Genomic DNA, 21,249 nt, shown 5'->3' with positions numbered 1-21,249 from the left:
TGCAGAAGAAATTCAGGAGTGAAGTGTAAATGATGGAAGTCCTATTAGGAAGGAATTAGCAGATTGACCCGAAGATAAGGAATGGAAATGTGAGGAAAATGATGAGCAATCATCCAGTTTTCCTTGAGAGTGATGATAAAGAAAAATCTGGTTTACATAAAAAGGAGAGAAACGGTAAAGAAGAATCAGCCTTGCATGATGAAGGAAAAAGCCGTGAAAAAATTGCACACCACAAATCGATACATCAGATCCTTCTTTATGGCGGGTGATCTTAAACTCTACCTATATTGATCATACAATTTTGAATGGGCTGGGCAAAATCGAGAATATGACATTTCCAGTAAATGATCAGAAACATCACTTCTCAAAGTCACACTGTGAAAGAATGCTCGAGAATGGTGAGAAACTGAATCGGTGTTGGCTAGTTTACTTGAAATCAACTGACAAACTCTTCTGTTTTTGTTGCAAAATATTTGACAAGAACACTAAATTGTTGCTTGTACTTTCTGGGTCCAATTACGGGCATAACTTAGCTGTTGCTCGGAAAAGTCACCTGGCCATTTTATAGCCTACTCCAGATGGATGGAGGTCGAGTGCAGGCTCAAGCTGAATAAATGCATAGATGCAGAAAACCAGAGAAGTAGAAATGTAGAAACCCAGCACTGGAGGAACGTGCTTGAACATCTGATTTCAATTACACCCTTCCTTGCAAAGACTAATTTGGCTTTCTGGGGCTCATCGGATAAGTTGTTCACTGAACATAATGGTAATTTCCTTGGTTTGGTAGAGCTTCTTGAGAAATATGACAATGTCATGTGTGAACACGTATGTCGAATAGTTCGTAAAGAAGCTATGGACCTTTACTGCAGCAAAAAAATTCAAAACAAATTGATCTGACCTTTTTGTGGCAAAGAAGGTGCTTGATAACATTGATGCAGCTTGGAAAAACAAAGTACTATGCCATAATAATGGACTGTACTCCTGACAGTAAAAAGATGTCATTTACAGTAAAATTTGTTGAAAACGAGGATGGTTCTATCCAAATAAAGGAACACTTTATCTGTTTCCAGTCTGTGGATGACTCTACTGGAAAAGGCCTAACAGAACTGTTTATGAATGTTTGGAATGAGAATAAAATGAAGCTTCAGGACTGCCATGACCAAGGCTATGACAATGGCGTGAACATGAAGGGAAGAAACAGTGGTGTCTAGGCAAGGAGCCTTGTGCTGAATCCAAGAGCTTTTTTCATGCTTTGTGGCTGCCATTCCCTCAGCCTGGTTGTGGCAGATGCAGCTTCGCCATCTTTAAATTCAGTGTCTCTCTTCAGAGTAGTGCCAAGGAGATACGTCCTGTTTTCAGCATCAATTATTAGGTGGAAGAGTCTCATGGATAATGTTACAAATCTGACTGTGAAGCCACTAAGTGACACTCGCTGGGAGAGCTGCATTGTCAGTATAAGGCCAGTGAGGTACCAAGTGACTGAGGTTTACGATCCCCTAATGGAACTGGCACAGTTGAGTTAAGCAGAAGTTGGAATCCGAAACGAGGTGCAAAGCCTGGCAAACCAGATCGCTGACTTCTAATTTCTGGTCCCAGTTGTGGCTTGGCATGAAATCTTGTTCCAAGCAAGGCATTACAAACTCGATCGATGTTACTACTTTGATGAGAAGCTGCCTTGATTTCATGGTGGCCTACAGAGACAACGGATTTGAAGATGCAATCATTGCTGCCAAAGAAATGGCAGAAAACTTAAGAGTTGAGCCTGTCTTCAAGGAAACTCGTATTCATTGGAAGAAGATACAGTTTGGTTATGAGGGCAGAGATGAGGTGATGGGAAGCTCAAAAGAAAAATTCAAGAGGGAGGTTTTTTGCTCACTCGTTGACATTGCGTGAGTGTCCCTTGAAAAAAAGTTTGGACAAATGAAGTGCCACAAAAAGACCTGGGCTTTTTTTGTATGACCTTAGTAAGCTTCCGATGGACAGAAAAACACTCTCTTGAACAATTGTAGGGTCCTTTATTGGATGCTGACACATGGGGATGTTTGGATGATAAGGACCTCTATGTCAAATTGGACAACACCAGTCACATTTTTGCAACACAGTAAGCACTTGTGACTCCAAGTTCTGCAATTCACTCATGGTGCAGAGCTGAAGGACACTTTTCCTAATGTGTGGATAGCTGTTAGGATTCTGCTCATGCTGCTAATCACAGCTGCGAGTGGTAAGCGCAGCTTTTTGAAGCTCAGGCTCATTAAAACATATCTTAGATAGACGATGGCCAATGAGAGACTGACATCGCTTGCTATTTTATCACTTAAAAATGTCATTGGTCAGTCTTTGGACTCTCTGATGCTGCTGTGCTTCAGTTCACGAGGGCAAAGGCGAGAAAAGCGACCTTTTGAACTAAAGGACTAGGGTTAACATTCTAAGGCTGTCACCTACTGTAGGCTATTTAATACTGGTTCACCCAATGTTGGTGCACAGTTTAATTTCTTGATAGTGCATTTCAATTAAAACGTTTTGATAAGCTTAGAGGAAATGAATTTTTTTATTTGCTTATATATGGCATGAATAAAAACAGATTTACAGATCTTTGCATGCAAATTTATTGTCATATAAAACAGGCATAGGTGCTGACTTTTTCTTTTCCCCAGAGGTGCTCACCCACACTCCGCCCCTTCCCCTAAGGCCCTGTCTTCGCTCTGCCTTTTTCCACCCCCTCTCTCTCCCCTTCCTCCCCCAACTCTCAGCCCTCTCCCAAGCCCCACCCCAAGCTGCTAAACAGCTGTTAGGTGGTGGCACTGAGCCCTATCAGGTGCTTGGAGCAGCCTGCACCCCCTATCAGCTGTTTGGCAGCCATGCAGCCCCCATCAGCTGATGAGTGGGGGCAGGGAACAGCTGTGGCCAGTGGGTGCTGAGCACCCACTATTTTTTTTCTATGGATGCTCCAGCACTGGAGCACCCATGGAGTCTGAGCCTATGATGACAGGGATAAATCATGCATGCAAATCATGTATCATGGGTTGTGAAATGGGCTACAAATGCAATATTAAATAAGGTATTCAAAAGTTTAACAAATGGCAGAGGGGCACCGAAGACGCTCTTCGCCTGGGGTGCCATTTGTTCGAGGGCCAGCACTAAATTTAATGTGTGTCCTGAGAAGATGATGATCTGGGTCTTTTACAGTAGAGCCTCAGAGTTACAAACACCTTGGGAATGGAGGTTGTTCGTAACTCTGAACAAAAGATTATGGTTGTTCTTTCAAAAGTTTACAACTGAACATTGATTTAATACAGCTTTGAAACTTTAATTTGAAGAAGAAAAATGCTGCTTTTAACCATCTTAATTTAAATGAAACAAGCACAGAAACAGTTTCCTCACCTTGTGAAATCTTTTTAAAACTTTCCCTTTATTTTTAGTAGTTTACGTTTAACACAGTACTGTACTGTTTTTGCCTCTGCTGCTGGCTGATTGCATGCTTTCAGTTCCAAATGAGAGGTATGTGATTGACTGGTCAGTTTGTAACTCTGATGTTCGTAATTCTGAGGTTTTACTGTACATAGTGCTTTTCATCAGTAAATCTCAGAGCACCTCCCAATCTTTGTGTTTATCTTCACAACACCCCTGTGAGGTAAGGAAATGTTGTTATCCCCATTTTACAGATGGGGAACTGCAGAACTGAGACGCTAGCGCCCAGATCCTCAGACGTATTTTGGATCCTAACCTGCATTAAAATCAGTGGAAGTTAGAAGCCCTAAACTGCTTAAAAGATCTGGGCCTAAGTGGCTTGCCCAAGGTCACACAGGAAGTTTTGTGGTGGAAAAGGGAATTTAACCAATTTCTAGGTTAGTGCCATCACTAAGGCTATGATTTTTTCACAGAGGTCGTGAAAGTCACGGAATCTGTGACTTCAAGTGATCTCCATGACTTCAGCCCATGGCGACTGAGAGCTGCAGAGTCCCCCGACGGTGGCTGGGAGCTGCAGGGTTCCCCTGCTGTGGGTGGCGGGGGTTCCCTGCAGTTCCTGGGTGCCGCAGGCAGCAGGAGGACCCTGGAACTCTGAGCGGGTCCCCACAGCTGCCTAGCTGCTGCGGGTGGTGTGGGGACTCCGCAGCTGAGCCCCCCACTTTGTCATAGATATTTTTAGTAAAGGTCACAGACAGGTCACAAGCTTCCGTGAATGTTTCTTTATTGCCCGTGGCCTGTCCGTGACTTTTACTAAAAATATCCGTGACAAAATCTTAGCCTTAGCCATAACTAAGGCTGTGATTTAGTCACTGAGGTCACGGAAGTCATAGAATGTGTTACTTCCAAAGACTTCCGTGACTTCAGGCAGCCCCGGCTGGGAACTGCAGGGTCCCCTGCCTGGTGGCAGGAGTACCCCACAGCTCCCAGATGCAGCAGGTGGACCCCCCCGCAGCTCCCAGCCATCGCTGGCAGCAGGGGGGACCCTTGCAACTCTCCACCTCCGCGGGTGGCAAGAGGGACCCCTGCTTCTCCCATCCACCGCGGGTGGCATGGGGATCCCCCGGAGTTCTCTGCCTCCGTGGACGCTAGGGGAGGCTCCCGGTAGCCGCGGGTGGCAGGGAGAACCCCTGCAGGTCAGAGCCACCAGAGGAGGGGGACCCTGCAGCTCTGAGCCCACCCACAGCTACCCAGGCTCCCTATTTTGTCATGGATATTTTTAGTAAAAGTAATGGACGGGTCACGGGCTTCCATGAATTTTTCACTATTGCTTGTGATCTGTCTGTGACTTTTACTAAAAGTATCTGTGACAACCTTAGCCATAACCAATAAAGGTCATATCAAGTCCCACTGGCCCATATTCTAAAGTGTACTAAAGTTCTGCCGGCATATCTGAGGAGGGTTGCTGTAACTTGCTTGTAACAGACTTCTAGGGAAGATTACACCCATAGGATTTGCTAGAGCACAGCATGCTCTGTCCATGCTATCTCTCAGCCCCAGCCTGCCACCTTTCATCCCAGGTACACTCTGGGAAAGGTGGCGTAGAGTTGCTGATGTCAACTTTATGTGAGTTAGGGATTTTCCTCTGAGAGTCGGGGCTCCCCAGCTGCCCTGTTAAAACACTACAAGAAGCAGTACAAAGGGGCCAGCGTGGAGGTTCAGGATCTTTCTCAATCATTTGATTTAAGGACCAGTCAGTAACTGGGAATACAGTACTGCCTTCTAGGTCTCTTGCTTGCTGTTTTTTCCCAGGATGATGTGGGGGCATCGCATGCTTTTACACTGTATTGCCTTTCAACTGTCAGAGTAACATTTCTTCTGTACACAGTGGGTAGCTGCTATTTGTCATGAAGTGTTTTTTGGGTAGTTGCTCATCAGTAGTTTTTAACTTACTGCACACTGTTACAGAAAATTGTTCTAATTATTATTCCGCTTGAAATTGTGGTACCACAAAGGTTCTCATTAATTATTTTGTCTTATTGTATTATTAATAAACAGACTCATTTATTTCTGTTTTATTGCTCATACGCTAAAAGACAAAATACAGTAATAAGTTCATCTTTCCATGTTTCCCAGGTTTTTTTTCTTGTGAATTTATTTTTCTCACCTCCCATTCAAACAGGTCTTGTGTCTTTTTATTACTCCCTGACATCTCATCTTCTTGCAATTTTTCAGTTGCTTCCCAAGACTTTCCAGGGAACAGTCACCAAAAACCATGGACCTAACATGACTGACCACCAGAGGTTGCCAACCATCACTTTGTTCATTCTGCTTGGATGTCACGTTCCTTTCCCTTACCCTTTGTCTGTCTTCTCTGTATAGATTGCAAGCTCTTCCAGGCAGCCACTGCTTATTACTCTGTGCATATATAGTGTCTAGCACAATAGTGTCATGATCTTGATTGGTCCCTGGGGGCTACCTTAATACAAATAATTAAAATGATCATCTCCTGTGGATTACAGTTATATATACACACACTAGCCTGATCACTGGAGAAGTGCTGAAGACCCTTAACCCCCATTGATTTCAAAAGGGTATAAGGTGAGTGGGAGGGTTATACTGTAGTGGCAATGTAAAACATGAAAGTGAGATCCTTGCCCCTTCTTCAGCCCCTTTACACCAGATAAAAGGACTAGTGTGGTAAAGGGGCCCTAAAAGTCCTGTGTTTGGCTTGGGGAGAGTTCTCCAGGCACAAGCATGCTGGAGGACAGCCATAAGAATGTTTGCCAAGGATCACCCTGCTCCACAAATTCCAGCATAGGGGGTAGGGTGGGAGGAACAGCAAGCAGCCTTGTAGAGATTCTGGGTAGTGCCATCTGCCAGCTCCAACTGGAAAGGTGCAAAGGAAATCCTAGGAACAACTTTTTCCTCCTGGAGGTCTGAATGGATTTTTTTTTTGAGTGGGTTGGGTGATGCAATGATACTAGAGCATTTGGGGCTTCCTGCTGCATGTCCTCAATACCTCCTGTAAGATGTTGAGCACCCACAATTGATGCTCTGCACCTGGCATGATTAAGCACTTAAGCCTGGATCATGCAAAAACTTATGCACATGCTTCACTTTAAGCACTATGAGCAGCCACCCGGAAGTCTGTGGCGATCTGTATGGGTGCAGGGTCCATGTGCACAGAGTCATAACTGGGATCAGGACCATAATTAGACACTAGATCTTATTCTCAGATACTGTAAGTGTGGGACAGTTATTAATAGAAACCAGTTTCTAGATGGAGGTCGACAGAGGCAAGTAACTGGAAACCTCCCTTGGAAAGTATAGACTGAAATCACCATAATGTCCCAGGCAGGGTATATTATTTGTAGTGTTTTTCTAGCTGTGTTGGTGCTAGGATATTAGAGAGACCGGGTGGGAATAATAATGTTTTTATAGCCACATTTACCCTGTTGTGTTTTCTCCCTCTGGCAGCTTGGTTTGAAACTACCTTGCCGGGGAGAAATGGGAGGGGCCCCATGCTGAGAGTGCCTTTGGCCAGTTGCTTCTCGGGGAAGATAGATGAGGATCTTGTCAAACTTGGTTGGGAGGCAGGGCTGAGGATGCATTTTGCATTGGGACTGGTTTTTTTTTTTTTGGCCTGAACGGTGACAGACCGGAGAACCGGCTGGGGAACACACATGAGAGCCCTGGTTTGGGAGCGGGGGCAGCGCCTGCGGGCGGGGAAGGGTGGAGCTAAGAGAGGGTGCGGAAGGGAGAGGTGGGAGGCTGCTCGTCACTTTCAGCCTGGAACGAGGACTCCTCACTCATTCACTGGAAGCCAATAGGGAGGGACCGGAGCAAAGGGAAACTGGAGGCTCAGCTGACCACCGTCTGCACCTCCAGAGAAGGAGGAGGCGCACAGCCGCCGCAGGGTATCGATTCACCCCCCTCTCTCCTCTTTAATTAAGAGATCAAAGAAACTACTGGAAAAAAATACCCCCTCCCCCCCCAGTATAACGCATGAAGGGGGGAAGGAGAGGAATGATGTGTCTCCTGGGAGGGAAGCCTGTGCTTCCAACCGTTTGATGCTGCAGCAGTTCGCCATTGCGAGCCACAGTTCGCAGCCAGCCGAAAGAAAAGCCGGGGGGGAAACCCCCGCAGCCCGGCTGAGATTTCTGCGCGCAAAAGGCTCCCTGCACTTCAATGAGCGGCCCCCGGCCGAAGGGAGGGAGCAGCACCCGGATGACCCTCGGCTCGCTGCTATGGCTCTTTTTGTTCCTCAAGGTAAGGCAGAGATCGCATGCATCAGCCTTCCCCCCGCGCCTTGCATCGCCCTCCCTGAGCGGGGGGAGCTGGGAGCTAGGGCAGGGCAGATGTGCGGGTGGAGTCCTTGATTGTTGTCTCCTTCCTGCATGGGGTTTTTTTTGATGAATGTGTGTTTTTTTTTTTAAAAAGTGGATTTGTCACATTTCCTCCCTCCCGCCTCTCCCTTTGTGCTCCTTAACCGTGAATAATAGGAGCTGGCGTCAAAGGTCGGTTTGTTGGAATATGCTTCCTAAGGCAAAAGGAGGTCACTTTCACAGGGGAATCTCTCTCGGCTCCGGTGCCGGCAGACGCATGCAAGGGGCTTTTTGTTCCTCCGCGGAAACGTGTTGCCTTCAGTGGGATGAAGACTTGGGAACCAGCGCTGCTGTTTTATTGTTTGATCTCATTGTGCCCATTGCAAGTGAGCTTCAGTTCCCTTTGCGCAGAGAGAGAAATCAAAATGAAAACAGGAGAGACACATCTTTAAGTAACCCTTCATGCTTGAATAAACCTCCCTTTTGGTCTTTCCATTGCACTGTGCTGTCATCCGTAGCGGAAAACCCTATTGCGGCTGTTTATAAATTCCGTTTTGAGATGCAGAACCTGATCCTTCGCTGGTGAAAATCCAGCCCCGCTCCAGTGAGGTGAATGGAGCGATGGCAGTTTACGTCTGGCCTGTTATGTGTTGCATGCATCAGAAATGTGTACCATGCAAATATGCCGCCAGGCTGCAGTTGCTGCTGCTGCTGCTTTAGTTTATACGATTGTTCTGCCGAGGCAAAGTTATTTCATTACTGGGATATCAGCAAACATGTTGAAAGGTTGACAATATGATATCCATTTGAGAGTGATTTGAAATTTAATTGCACAGTAATTAAGTTCCATTACGCAATAAGTTCACTTAGTTCTTTCCTCCCAACTGATTTGGATCAGCAGAGACTGTCTAGGAATGCAAGGAGGTAAACTGGAGCTATCCCTTCAGCACCCCACTGATACCTAGCCTAGGGCCTGCTTCTGCAAGGTGCGGAAGCCTAGGGTCATTGAAGGGGCACTCAGCACCTCAAAGACAGTCAGCCCCATGGACAGGATCAGCCCAATAAAGATTTCAGAAATGTGTAATCTGGCCATGAAAACATTCTGTCACTAAATATACCCGTTTTTTCATGTTTTATTTATTACAAGGGCACCATTGTGATCATGTAAAGCACAAATGGAAAAAAAATATTTTAACCATAGCTATGCTTACTTAGCTTTACCTTCAGATTATTACCATTCTCCGCTCAAACTCAGACTGTCTTCCTGAGAGATTCATTTTTCAAAGCTCTGCTTAACGCTCTGAGCTGGGTTACACATGACCTTTTTGTCTTAACGCTTTTGGGTCTTTTTAACGTTTCCTTCGGCCTATTTAATATGCTTCATGTAACTCTCCTAAAGGGAAATGTACGTACCACACAGGCATATGGCATTGCCTATAATTATCATTGCACTGAAATTACAGTATTCTGCACGTTTTACAAAACCAACCCACAGTTTTGGATAATTGTCAATCATTGCTTAAAAGACCTCCTCCGCTTAGGGCCTGATCCTACAATTCCTCTCTCATGTGAGTAATCCTTACTGGTGCAAGTAGTCTCACTGAAATCAATAGGACTATTTATGTAAGAGCTTTCAGGATCAGGCCCTAGAATAGCAGTGGTGTAGCTGGTAAAGACTGGCATTGCATTTCCAGAACTATTTAGGAGAAGCTTCCACCGCATCTATTCAAATTATGTTTGTTGAAAGCTAGCCCCCTCACTTCCACAAGAAACATAGATTTGTTTGAGGTAAAATGGGAATGTAGATAATAGGCTTTTGTTTCAAAGAGCTTGATCACAGATTCTTTTAGAAATAAATTGTTACTTGGTTCTTGCAGATAGATGAAAAGTTTGCAATTAATTTATATTCTAGCTCAGGTTCCGATTCAGCCAAGCACTTAAGCACGTGCGTTGCTTGAAGCACATGCTTTAGACTATTGATGGCAATGAGACTGTGCTATGTGCATAAATGTTCTGCTAAAGCAAGGCCTCTTGCAAAAGCTTTTCATCAGCACTAATGAGACCAAAGTTTGCTGCTACAAAATAAAAGGAAAACGTGTTTTTACATGGAATACACTCTACTTGTAAAATAAATGGTAAGAAATTTAGAAAAGAGAAAGTTCAGAGAGCTAAAGCCTCAGGGTTTCATCCCAGGAGAAAATAACCACCACTTCTGAGCCAGATAAATATCAATAGTACCACTGACTGTCTGCTCAAGAAAGGCCAAGGACTAGAATTGCAGGAGATGCTTCAGAGTGATAATGAAGTGTATTAACAGAGTTGTATGGTGGCTTGGCAGATCAGGATTGCAGCGCATTGGAAGCACAGTATATGACTGTGAATATGATCTTAATAGGATGGCAAATTTACTTTTATTAATTCATCTGAAGGGTCACTAGATGCTATGATGAGGGGTGCATTCAGAATTCGTAGACCAGGACAAACAGGTGTGAAAGGACAGGACTGAAATGCATTGGAAGAGTTCTATGAGGAAGCTTGTATAGAGCCTCACCACTCTGGATATAGTCACGATTAGAATTGTGACTGCAGCCCATGGTAGATATAGCTACATTGAGGCTAGCTAGGGTAACTCGAATAACAATGAAGCCATGGCAGCACAGGCTAGCCACTTGAACGCGTACCCAGGGTCCTGGGTGGCGTTCTGCAGTCCATGCTGCCTCTTGGGCTGCTGTGGCTTCACTGTTATTGATCAAAATTAGCTCAAGTATGTGCCACAGTGCCGGCCCTCACTGCAGGGCAGGTAGGCCCTTCGTGGTCAGTTCAGACCACCGCGATGAATCCCTTTTCATGAGCATTAGGACAAGAAGCAGTGGGCTTAAATTGCAGCAAGGGCGGCTTAGGTTGGACATTAGGAAAAATGTCCTGTCAGGGTGGTTTAGCACTGGAATAAATGGCCTAGGGAGGTGGTGGAATCTCCATCATTGGGGATTTTTAAGAGCAGGTCAGACAAACACCTGTCAGGGATGGTCTAGATAGTACTTAGTCCTGCCATGAGGGCAGGGGACTGGACTAGATGATCTCTCGTGGTCCCGTCCAGTCCTCCGATTCTATGAAATTCATTCCATTGTCTTTAAAGATCAAAACTAATTTTTTTTGCAATGAAAAATGAATGAAATTAAAGAAGTCAACATTTCTGCACAAAGCATTTTGTTCATTCTGTGTCATTTAGACATGCCAGCGTGTTGGAAGCAATTAGCACTGGCTCCTTAGGACTGCTGAAATTTGCCAACCTGGCATTATTAAGTTGATGTTTTGCCTGTGATCTCATTGAGAAAACAGCTGCACTGAACTGAGAATCTGAAGAAGGGCAAACGGTGTCCGTGTGCTTGCTGCTTCAGCATTAGTGGACCTGATGTCACTTTCTAAGCTGCATGTGTTTGGTAGGTATAAAATGTCATTCTTACTGCCCATCTGGCAATTTGTAAAACAACCACGAGGAAGCTGTGCCCAGTGACAAACCTGCTCAAACTACTTATTCTCTTCCCTTCCTGACATTGTGTTTCATAGTTTGAGATACACACTCACAGCTGAGACATGAATCCTGACATGGTCCAGTGCAATAGCATTTACTTATCTTGAAGCACCTCAGTACAAACCTTAACCCACACAATGCTCTTCACCACTGGCTTTCCCAACTGACAGTTGATTTGGAAACTAGCAAGAGTAAGAGATTTCACCTGGGGAGCACAGGCCAGAGATTAGTAAGGATTTACGGTAGGTGGGAGGTGAAGTAGGTTAGAGTTTCCTTCAGAAAATTGTCCCAGCCTTTCTGATACAGGAATCCCTTACTGACTTAGCACATTACTTAACCCTATTGGTTCCCAAAAGCCTTGAGAATCAAGTTCCATGGTGTGTTTATCTGTGTTTATGTATTTAGATTTAAAATGATAAAGACATCATTCCAAGACTCGAGGCACCCTAACATAATTAATCGTATAATAACTAAACTACTATTAAATTAGACCTCAGCAGCATTAAAATCCACTTCACAGGAACTGGTCTGGCCAGTCAGGCTGCAACCTTCATCACCTAGGAAGCACATCCCCAGCCTTCTCGCAAAACCCTGTTGAACACATTTATTTTGCAGTATGACTGGAGAGTCCCCAAACTTGGACCAAGCGGGGTGCAAGTTCCAAAGTCTCAGGCCCTCACAGAAAAGGCCTTGCCAACTGTAGCTTCTCTTGTATAATGAAACTGATCCACCTCGAGCGCCCCCTGTTGGTGCAGCTGTGGCAGTATGGCATGGTGAGAGAGGTAGTCCCTCAGACAGGTCAGTCCCAGGCCATTTATAGTTTGAGGTCAAAATCAACACCTTAAACTCTACCCCAAGACCAGTGAGCAACTAGTGGAGATCCTGACACGGGTGTCACGATGACCTTCTCAGTAAGCAAACTGCTACATTCTGTTCTACCTTCGGTCTCTGAATGGTTTTAAGGTGTAGCCCAATGTAGAGCGAATTGCAATATCGTAATCATCAGGTGGCAAAAGCATGGGTAACCATGTGAAGGTGTGCACCTGAAAGGAAAGGCCAGTGTCCTAGCCAGATGCAGATGGTGAAAAACTGACTGGGTCACTGCTGAGCTATGATTGCCAAAAAGTAGCGGGGGGTGGGGGGGAGGGGTCTAGAATCACTCCTAAGTTGTGAACACCATTAACTAATGGCAGCATACTTCCTCAGTCACAGGGACTGATCTTATCTCTGTCCTCTCCTCCAGCCGCTTGCCCCAAACAACCATCCTCACTACCTCCATCTTAGCTGAGTAGAGCTTCAGCCAGCTCGGTCTCATCCATGCCCCAATCTTGACTAGACATGGAACTTCATCAGCTGAGTGGGATGACATGGAGACCTATGGTTGGGTATCATTAGCATATAAAACCCACCACACCCCATGTCTCCTTACTAATCCCTCTAATGGCTCCATATACATGTTGAACTGGAGTGGGGAATGGAGGTCTGACCCAAGTCAGTTTTTTACCATCTGTGTCTGGCTAGGAGATTGTGTGCTTTCCTTTTGGATGCAGAATTTTGTCATTGTTATCCATGCTTTTGTCACCTTAAGATTAGACCACTGCAACGCACTCTACATGGGCCTACACTTTAAAACCACTTGGAGACTGAAGCTGGTGCAAAATGCAGCAGTTCATTTATTGAGGGTGCATCTTTTGGCACCCCACAACTGAGAGCTCATTGGGAAGAGGAGCAGTTGTCCACAGCTACCTGCTGAGATCCCTCTAAGCGGGGAAAAAAATGAAGCCACTGAAGAGGAGCCCCAGTGCAACCAGTACAGTCTCTGTGCCGTAACCAGATGTATACCCAAATAGACCAGAGTCAAGGAGATCAAAGGCATCTAGATTTTGTGTGAGTTGTCTCTCCACAATTATACCAAAGAAGGGAAGAGAATGCTGGTCAATAAATAGCAAGATTGTCAGAGTCCAGTGAGTGCTTCTTGAGCAAAGGCCACACTATTGCACCCTGAAAGTAAAAGATACCCTGCCCTCTCTAAGAGAGGTGTGAACAGTCTCACCAAGTAATGGAGTTAGTACTTCCCCACTGACTTTCACTAGCCAGGAGGGACATGGACCCAAAAAACAGGTTGTGGGACAAAGTTCTCCTGACACCTCTGGTACCTTACGGAGCATCACTGGCTGAAATTCTAGCAGAGAAGACAATGTTCTTGTTCCCTTAAGACATTGCTTTGCCACCACAGAAGCACAAAATACTTGTATCTGTTTTTTTAGCTTGTCTTAAAACTATCTGGTATGTCTTACCCCCATAAATCTTAGGGCCTGATCCTGAAGTTCTTACACTGGCAACCATCAAACTGGTTTTATGTACTGCTGGATTGGGCCATTGCAGTGGTAGGTTAATAACCTCTTTATTACCACGAGCACTGTAGCCCTCTAAAAATTATTAAGTTACACTTTAATTATTGCTGTCTTTAAATATTGACCTCGGAACAAAAGGTTTAGTTAGTCAAAAGATAAAACAAGTGATGATCAATCTTAAAATGGATTAAAATGAAACTTTTATTTTTTCATAGTTTGACAAATGGAACTCCAACTGCTACAAGATGGCAAAATCGTTTAGTAAGCATTCCAAAAAAAAAAAAGGACTGTACATTTATTTATGGCACATGCCATTACATGCACAATGGTAAAGAGAAATTGCAAGGGCTAGCAGTTCACATGCTTCAGGGCATGAGTTGCTCTGCTGGTGGGGTCAGGAGGAAGTTTCCTTAGTAGTGGATTGCATGGTGAGAGCATGGAATGGGAGTCAGGAGACCGGTTCTAACCCCGTCTTTGACAATGATTCATTGACTTTGGACAGACAAGTGACTCCTGGGGAAATTTTCAAAAGCAGAAAGGACGTTCATTAGGACTTGGCACTTAGCTCCCCTTTGACTCTGTGTCTCAGCTTTCACATCTGTAAACTAGAAATAATACCTACTTGCGTCTCAGGGCTGTTTTCAGGCTTAATCAGACAGGGGCAGATCAGATGCACAGTATACATCAGTGGGAGTCTTTCTTCTGACTGCAGTGGGCATTGGATCAGCCCCGTTAGATTGCTGAAGGCTTGATATTATATAATAAAAAACAGTGGAAGCATTAAATAATTATTATGACTATTGCATTGTTAGTTGCAGTGTAGGGGCCTTATGCCTTCCTTTGAAGCATTCGGCATTGGCTGTTCTTGGAGACAGGACAAAAGATTGGATGGACCATTGGTCTGCTCCACTCTGGCAGCTCCTATAGTCCTACATAAGAATGCTGAATTTGGAGAAAAGGTAAATGAAGAAAATAGCCTAGGTAAATCTATATTCTTCTACATAGCACACATTTTGGGGGTGGGGAGGTTATCCTTCCATGATTATATATCTGCTCCTGATATGGAAATTCTGAAAAGAAAAGGGTTTTTTTATGAGAGAAACATGACATTTCACATTAATTTTAAATGAATTCCTTAAGATCAGTGTTACTGCAACAAATAACTGAATTAATAATGTAGAGATGCTTAAAGTAAAATGTTACCAGTTTTTCCCAGCACTGTACTTTGATCTTGAACGACAATAAAAAAGGTGGCGCGAGTAACTCATAATGAAAGAAAGGGGAAATGCTAATTTGATATGCTAGGAAATGACACTGGCTTTTAAATGAGGGAGTTCCAGAAATGACACGATGCATCATGTTTGGCTTACCATAAAGACAGCATATTGTACCACAGTGAAAGTAGGGAGTGCTGTGTCCATATTACTGTAGTTATTGTATTTCCTGCATGTAATTAGAGCACAAATTCCTTACTGTAAGCATTAGTGATGGGAAAGATGGTGACACTGTTGACAATAACAGAAAAAGCAGCAAGAGGAGGAGGTTTAGGAAGGAAGATAATAAACTTGGTTTTCGTCATGTTGAACTCCTCACACAAGACCTCCAGGAGGAAATAGGTGGAGATGTGTGATTGAATGGGGGTGACATGTTGGGGATAGAAAGATCAATTTGGGATCTTTAAATATAGAGGCTGGGGGTTTCAAAGATTCTACGGGAAATTCAGCAGGGCTTAGGTGCCTAATTGAAGTTATTGGGAGAGGTGGGAATGATGGAGGTTTTTATGGAGTAGGGGATACAAGGTCATATTTGAAGACGTCAGATATGTAGGAGTGCATCATCTACACTAAGGTGGGGCCCCTGGTATGCAAGATCACCCAATATTCTGAGACCTTCACAGCAAAGACCACTATATCAGAACATTTTACAGCACAATGGGTAAAAGTAAAGAGAGAATTTCAGCCCTAAAAATGAACAGAAAAATGCTGTGAAAATAAAGGGCCAGAACATCAGAAGTCAGTGAAGCAATGCCAATGTACATCAGCTGAGGATCTGGCACGTTATTTAAACACGGCTGCTTGTAAGATCCGAGGGAAACAAAACTAAATTCATTGTTTAAATAGGTTAGGACATTTTGTTAACTTATCATTTTTGTCCTACCTGCTGTGAGGTTTCCAGTGATCACCTAAGTGAACACCCTAAGTGTTCAAAGCGTTCCTCAGGGGATTCAGCCGCGTGACTCCTACTAATACTAATGGGACCAGGATAGCTAGAGCCTTGAGCACTTTAAAATTGTGATGGTCCGTCTGTAATCTCCTATAAGCTCCTCTGTTATGCTGAGGCCTGCTTACATGACGCCCAGACAAGTTCCAAAACAACAGAGATGTTTCAAAGCTTCTAAAGTCTATATCACATCTGAGCTTCTCCACTTCGTTCTGAAGTCTTGGATCAGACACATCTCAAGAGTTGACCTCTTATTGGTTTACTATTAAGCAGACAAGTTTCAAGAGAGGCCCACAGGTGAGAGAAGGGAGTGCCCTAATCATCCTGTTTCTTACATATAATTTAGTCAAAGTATGTGGGTTACACAGACACCAGCTACATAGTATCGCTTCCTCTTTGTTCACATGGGGTAGTTGTCTTAATATTGAAGCTCTTTACCCCGTAAAGGCACAGTCCCACCAAATGAGGAGCAAGGGTTCATTGCAAGTGTTTATCCACCACCACAATTGCTGATAGTACAGTTGCTATAAACAATGAGGAAATGGTACGTCTAGGTGGGAAGAATCAACCTGAATGGAAACATTCATTTAAAAATGTAGTGAAAAAAAATTGGTTCTAAGGTAGTAGATAAAATTACACTGGCATTTAAAAGAAATAGAAATTCCAGCAGTAGAACACTAAGGGTATGTCTTCACTACCTGCCAGATCGGCAGGCAGCAATTGATCCAGCGGGGATCAATTTTTATCGCTTCTAGTCTAGACGCAATAAATCGACCCCCGAGCGCTCTCCCGTCAACTCCTGTACTCCAGCTCGGCGAGAGGCACAGGCAGAGTTGACGGGGGAGCGGCAGCGGTCGACTCACTGCAGTGAAGACTCCATGGTAAGTCAATCTAAGTATGTTGACTTCAGCTACATTATTCATGTAGCTGAAGTTGCGTAACTTAGATCGATTTCCCCCCCCCCCCCGCCCCCAAGTGTTGACCAGACCTAAGATAGTGTAATGAGCACCATCGTGTTCATGTGCAACACTGCCCTCTATTGGATGGAATCAGATCTGCCCAATTATTCATAATCCGTATATTGCTAACATCTATCCAAGATTCTACTGTGCTTTTGGGACCCAATCCAAACCCCAGTGAAGTCAGTGGATCAAACCCTTGGAGCAGGATGATCTGAGATCTTTCCCTGCTGCTGTGAAGTTTAGCATTGCCATGATGGTGTAGCAGAGTGCTAACCATGAAGTCCTATTGACCTTGGATTAGTTACATTAGCACTAGCACTAACTAGATGCCACTGGATAGGCTGACCATACGTCCTGTTTTGGCCAGGACAGTTTTTTTTTTTAAGCCCTGTCCTAACTGATAATCAGATGGCAAGAGAAAATGGGACAAATACCCACTTTTGTCAAGAGTGGGGTGTGGAGAAAAGTGTAAGGGGGGTGAGCGGCACCTCATGCAGGGGGGCAGGCAGGGCTCAAGCAAGCAGCGACTGCCCGCCCCAGCCTCATGCAGGGGGCAGACAGGGCTTGGACAAGTGACTCGGGCCAGCCCCGCGTTGGGGGGAGGGGGCACTTGGGCAAACCCTGTGCAGTGTCACATTTTCCCTTTGGGAAACATGGTCATCCTACCGCTGGATGGCTTAGGGTTTTAACTATTCTAAAGTTAGACAATTTTAAAAAACCTTATTTAAACAGAACTTGAGCAGTGACCTTTCTCAACTAGTAACAGTATTGAAGAAGGCGGTTGCATTGTAACCAGACTGACAGAGCTAATAAAAAGGGAACAAACTTGAACTCCTGCATTCTTATAGGAGGTTTTTCTTTACCAGAAGTGGAATCTAATCCACTTAATTAGAGCTGGGCAAAAATGGAGGTTGTTTATGGAGAAAGAATCCCAAAACAAAGGGTGGTTGAGATTTGGGTCTCCTATTTACCGAAACGCTCATATTTTGGTGACTGAAGGGGATCGGTAAAATGGTACTGGTTTGGGGCCACTCTCTTCAGTATTACATTGTTCTCTCAGAGCTATAGATGTACATAAAGCAAAACACTGTGACCAAACATCCCATAAAATCAAAATACCCACCCAAACCTGGATCAGAATTTTCTATCTGGTCCCTACCTCTGTAATAAGGTGAATCAAAACTCCAGATCAGAACTCTCCCAAACTTCGGGATATTTGAAATCCAGATCATAATTTGTCAGCTCCACTCAGATACAACAATGGGACATTTGTGGTTTCTTAGATCATTTCACTTGTCATAGACATCTGTTAAACTACAGAACGGTAGACCTCTATGCATGCTATCAGGCAAAAGGCCAATTCTTTTCTGCCAATTAAAAAAAAAAAAATCAGACAGTTTATCTAAAATGTAGAAAGTAAGCACAATTAGATTTTTCTATGTCAGTGGTTGAGTTGCAGTTTAAGATACGTGGGTGGAAATTAATTTTGTGCCAAAGAGAAATACACAGGGCCACGTTCTGAGCCGGCGTAAGCATGTACAACTGTATTGACGTCAGTGAAGCTGCCCCTACTTACAAGAATTCTGAGTTTGGCCTGTAATGCAAAAATTCTTTGGGCTCAATTCTGGCCTCAGATTTACAGGCAGAACCACTATTTGGATTGGCTGGAGTTCTAGTCTTCTGAGAATAGAATGGGGCCCAGAGCTTAGGAAATAAATAGAAGACAGTTTAAGATAAATTGTAAAAGAAAGAAAGAAACAAATGGGTAAAGAGTGGCAAGTTAATCCCTGATATTCAGTGGCTTTGACCCCACTGACTTCAGTGTTTACACCAGCTCTATCCACATCCACAGCATATGATAAATGCCCCATACAAATGATGCTCCCCCCCCCATGCTCCTTTGATGACCCATTCCTTTCATCCTTGCTGGTTCCAACTTTTCTAGATCCTTAATTAAGCAACATGTTGTGCCTTGGCTATTGCAAAGCTCCTGCTGGAGCATGGAACTGGTCCATAATGAGTCAGGGAATTCTCAGCTTTTTAATATTGCCTGATTGGCAAAGTTCCTTTTTTCAGAATGATTTTTATCTTTTGGAGCACCCAGACAATAAGAGAGCTTTACCTGGATCCCTGTGGGTAGGCTCCATCTTCCAGCAAGGATTTCTTGGTGTTAGGAATCCTTTCTGCTTAACTGGTATGGCTGTACATGGAGCAGTGTTTTGCATAATCCCTTCCCAAGTGTGCGTGGAGGAAGGGGAAATGAGATGGGATGTCTGGAGAACTTTTCCCTGTTACCTGAAGAGCGCATTTGAGAATTACCCGTTTTTAAATAAAATGGGCCTGGTTCTCTGTCCCTCTGAATGGCGTGCAGTCACTTACACCAGTGCACAGTGGGCGTAACGTGCAGCCAGATCAGAAGGGTTAGTTTTACACTCCCTTTGCACTGGTGTGAATGACTGCACATGGTGCAGAGCATTGGAGAATCAGGCCCAATATCTTCTGTTGGTGTGTCCTGAAATTGCATCCATTGACTCAGTTAAGTACAGCTTGATGAAACAGAAATCCAGCTTTGAGAATTTCATTATTGCTAGCATCAGGAAAGAGTTAAAATTTAGTTAACGGCTAAGACAGAAACCGCAGACCAAACAGGAGTGTTTCAGTAACTCAAAAGGCACTGACAACTGTAAACAATTGATAAGCTCATATGGTCAAGTAACTCAGTTCTTAGAACAGAATAAACCCTCCCTTCACAGCCCACCAGATATTTGTAAGCAATAATCCCTATGCCCCCCTCCCCGCCCCACCTCCTTCCCCCGCAAGCACAGATGCTTAATGCAATAGGATGACCTCTGTACGTATGTACTGTTCTTATTTTTATCTTTGTTTAAGGTTCTCTCTGTCTGTCTCTGTATATACAAATAAATTAATAAGAAAATGTATATAACTGGCCTTTAGGGCACCATATCTTTGAAGCTGCTTGTCACTCTTCCCGGTACCGTCAATAAACCCCCTTCAGTATTGTCTGTGCTTGCCTGATTCTTGGGGAAAAGAATCTTTTTGTCTAACACTATGTACTGAGCCCCACTAGTATTCAGTGTGGCACAGACCTAGAATAATGGTCTATGGTATGTAGGAAGTCAGGCAAGATGATCTAATGGTTCTTTCTGGCCTTTAATTCTATGACTCTATGAAAAGACGACGTGAACTGTGCCGGTAGGTACTTAAAATCTACTTCAGAGGCAGCCAAAACAGTTCATATCTGAGGTGGGCTCAAAAACCCAGATGGAGATGTTGAACCCCTACAAAGCCATCAGTATGATGCAGCCAATCAGAATAATGCACTCATGGACAGCCCAGAAGAATTTTGAACTAGGACCCAAGCCATGTCGGTTCTGTTCTCAGCCTGACTACTGAACAGCAATGTTACCTTGTGCAAATTTCATCGCACTGTGCCTGTCTCCCCTCCTGTCTTGTTCACTTAGATTGTAAACTCTTTGGGGCAGGGATGGTCTCTTCCTATGTGTACAGTGTCTAATACAATGGACTCCAATCTGGTTTGCTACTGCAATGCAAATAACACCAAATCTAACATACAAGTTAATAGTTATGGGTTGCATTTCTCCCCCTGCTTTAAGCCTAGTTACAAAGGCCATTCAGACTACAGAGATGAAGATGACAATTTAATATTAGAGAGACCAAGTGGCTGAGGTAATGTCTTTTATTGGACCACCTTCTGTTGGTGAAACAGATAAGCTTTCAAGCTATACAGGTATTACCTCACTCACCTTTTCTCTCTAATATCCTGGGACGAGCGTGGCTGCAACAACACTGCAAACAATAATTTTCATACGTCACAGATTGGTGAGCATTATGAGGTTAGGAAATAAGGAAGTGTCAAAGGAACAGAGGAATTTTGGAGAACGCAGAACATGATATGGAAGCTCCTGTTGCCCTGGCATTAGCACACTCTTATTTATGCTTCCTTTCTCTCTATACACCTAGCTCTTACTACAGATGTGCCCTGCCTGTTGTGTTTGTTAATTAAGCTTTTACTGGTAACTTCTTACAGTCATCATTCACCACATGGAATCAAATCTTACTCTCTTTAGGCATTGCTGGAGTGTTTGGCCTAGTGATCAGGGTGATTTTACTTCTCAGAATGGTGGTTTCTTTAACTCATCAGAGACAGGGAAGTATTTTGTACCTTTATAAGTGTCACTCAAATATAGTCAAAGTATGTTACAGTTTGTGATGATGCGAATTAGAGCCAGTTATAACTGGGTTGACCAGCTTTGGCATTGAAGTGTCTAGTAGAATGTGAACTGTTCTTCTAACATGGAGATTTAGCTATGTGATTTGGGAAACCTTGCTGTTTCATGGGGGGATATGTGGATCCCATCCAGTATTTGGGAGGAAAGGGTTAACCCTGTCACTGTGATAAGAAGCAT

General features: G+C 44.0%; 1 protein-coding gene across 3 annotated transcripts in view; it reads left to right on the top strand.

Annotated features, from left to right (window-relative positions):
• Positions 1 to 6,924: 6,924 nt before the first annotated feature.
• Positions 6,925 to 21,249, top strand: part of PTPRO (protein tyrosine phosphatase receptor type O) — a 211,640-nt gene continuing 197,315 nt past the window's right edge. For 2 of the 3 annotated variants that reach the window (XM_043539323.1, XM_037877059.2), the window contains exon 1: positions 7,177 to 7,677. In XM_043539323.1, coding sequence (XP_043395258.1) covers positions 7,597 to 7,677 — 81 coding nt within the window. In that variant the 5' untranslated portion in view covers positions 7,177 to 7,596. Of the gene's footprint in view, positions 7,678 to 21,249 lie in introns of all 3 variants that reach the window. The other variant, XM_007060563.4, reaches the window with a different exon arrangement.

This window comes from Chelonia mydas, chromosome 1 (assembly GCF_015237465.2).
Source record: "Chelonia mydas isolate rCheMyd1 chromosome 1, rCheMyd1.pri.v2, whole genome shotgun sequence".
Lineage (NCBI taxonomy): Eukaryota > Metazoa > Chordata > Testudines > Cheloniidae > Chelonia > Chelonia mydas.
Note: the sequence above shows the minus strand (reverse complement) of the source record. Positions and strands in the feature narration are given on the sequence as shown.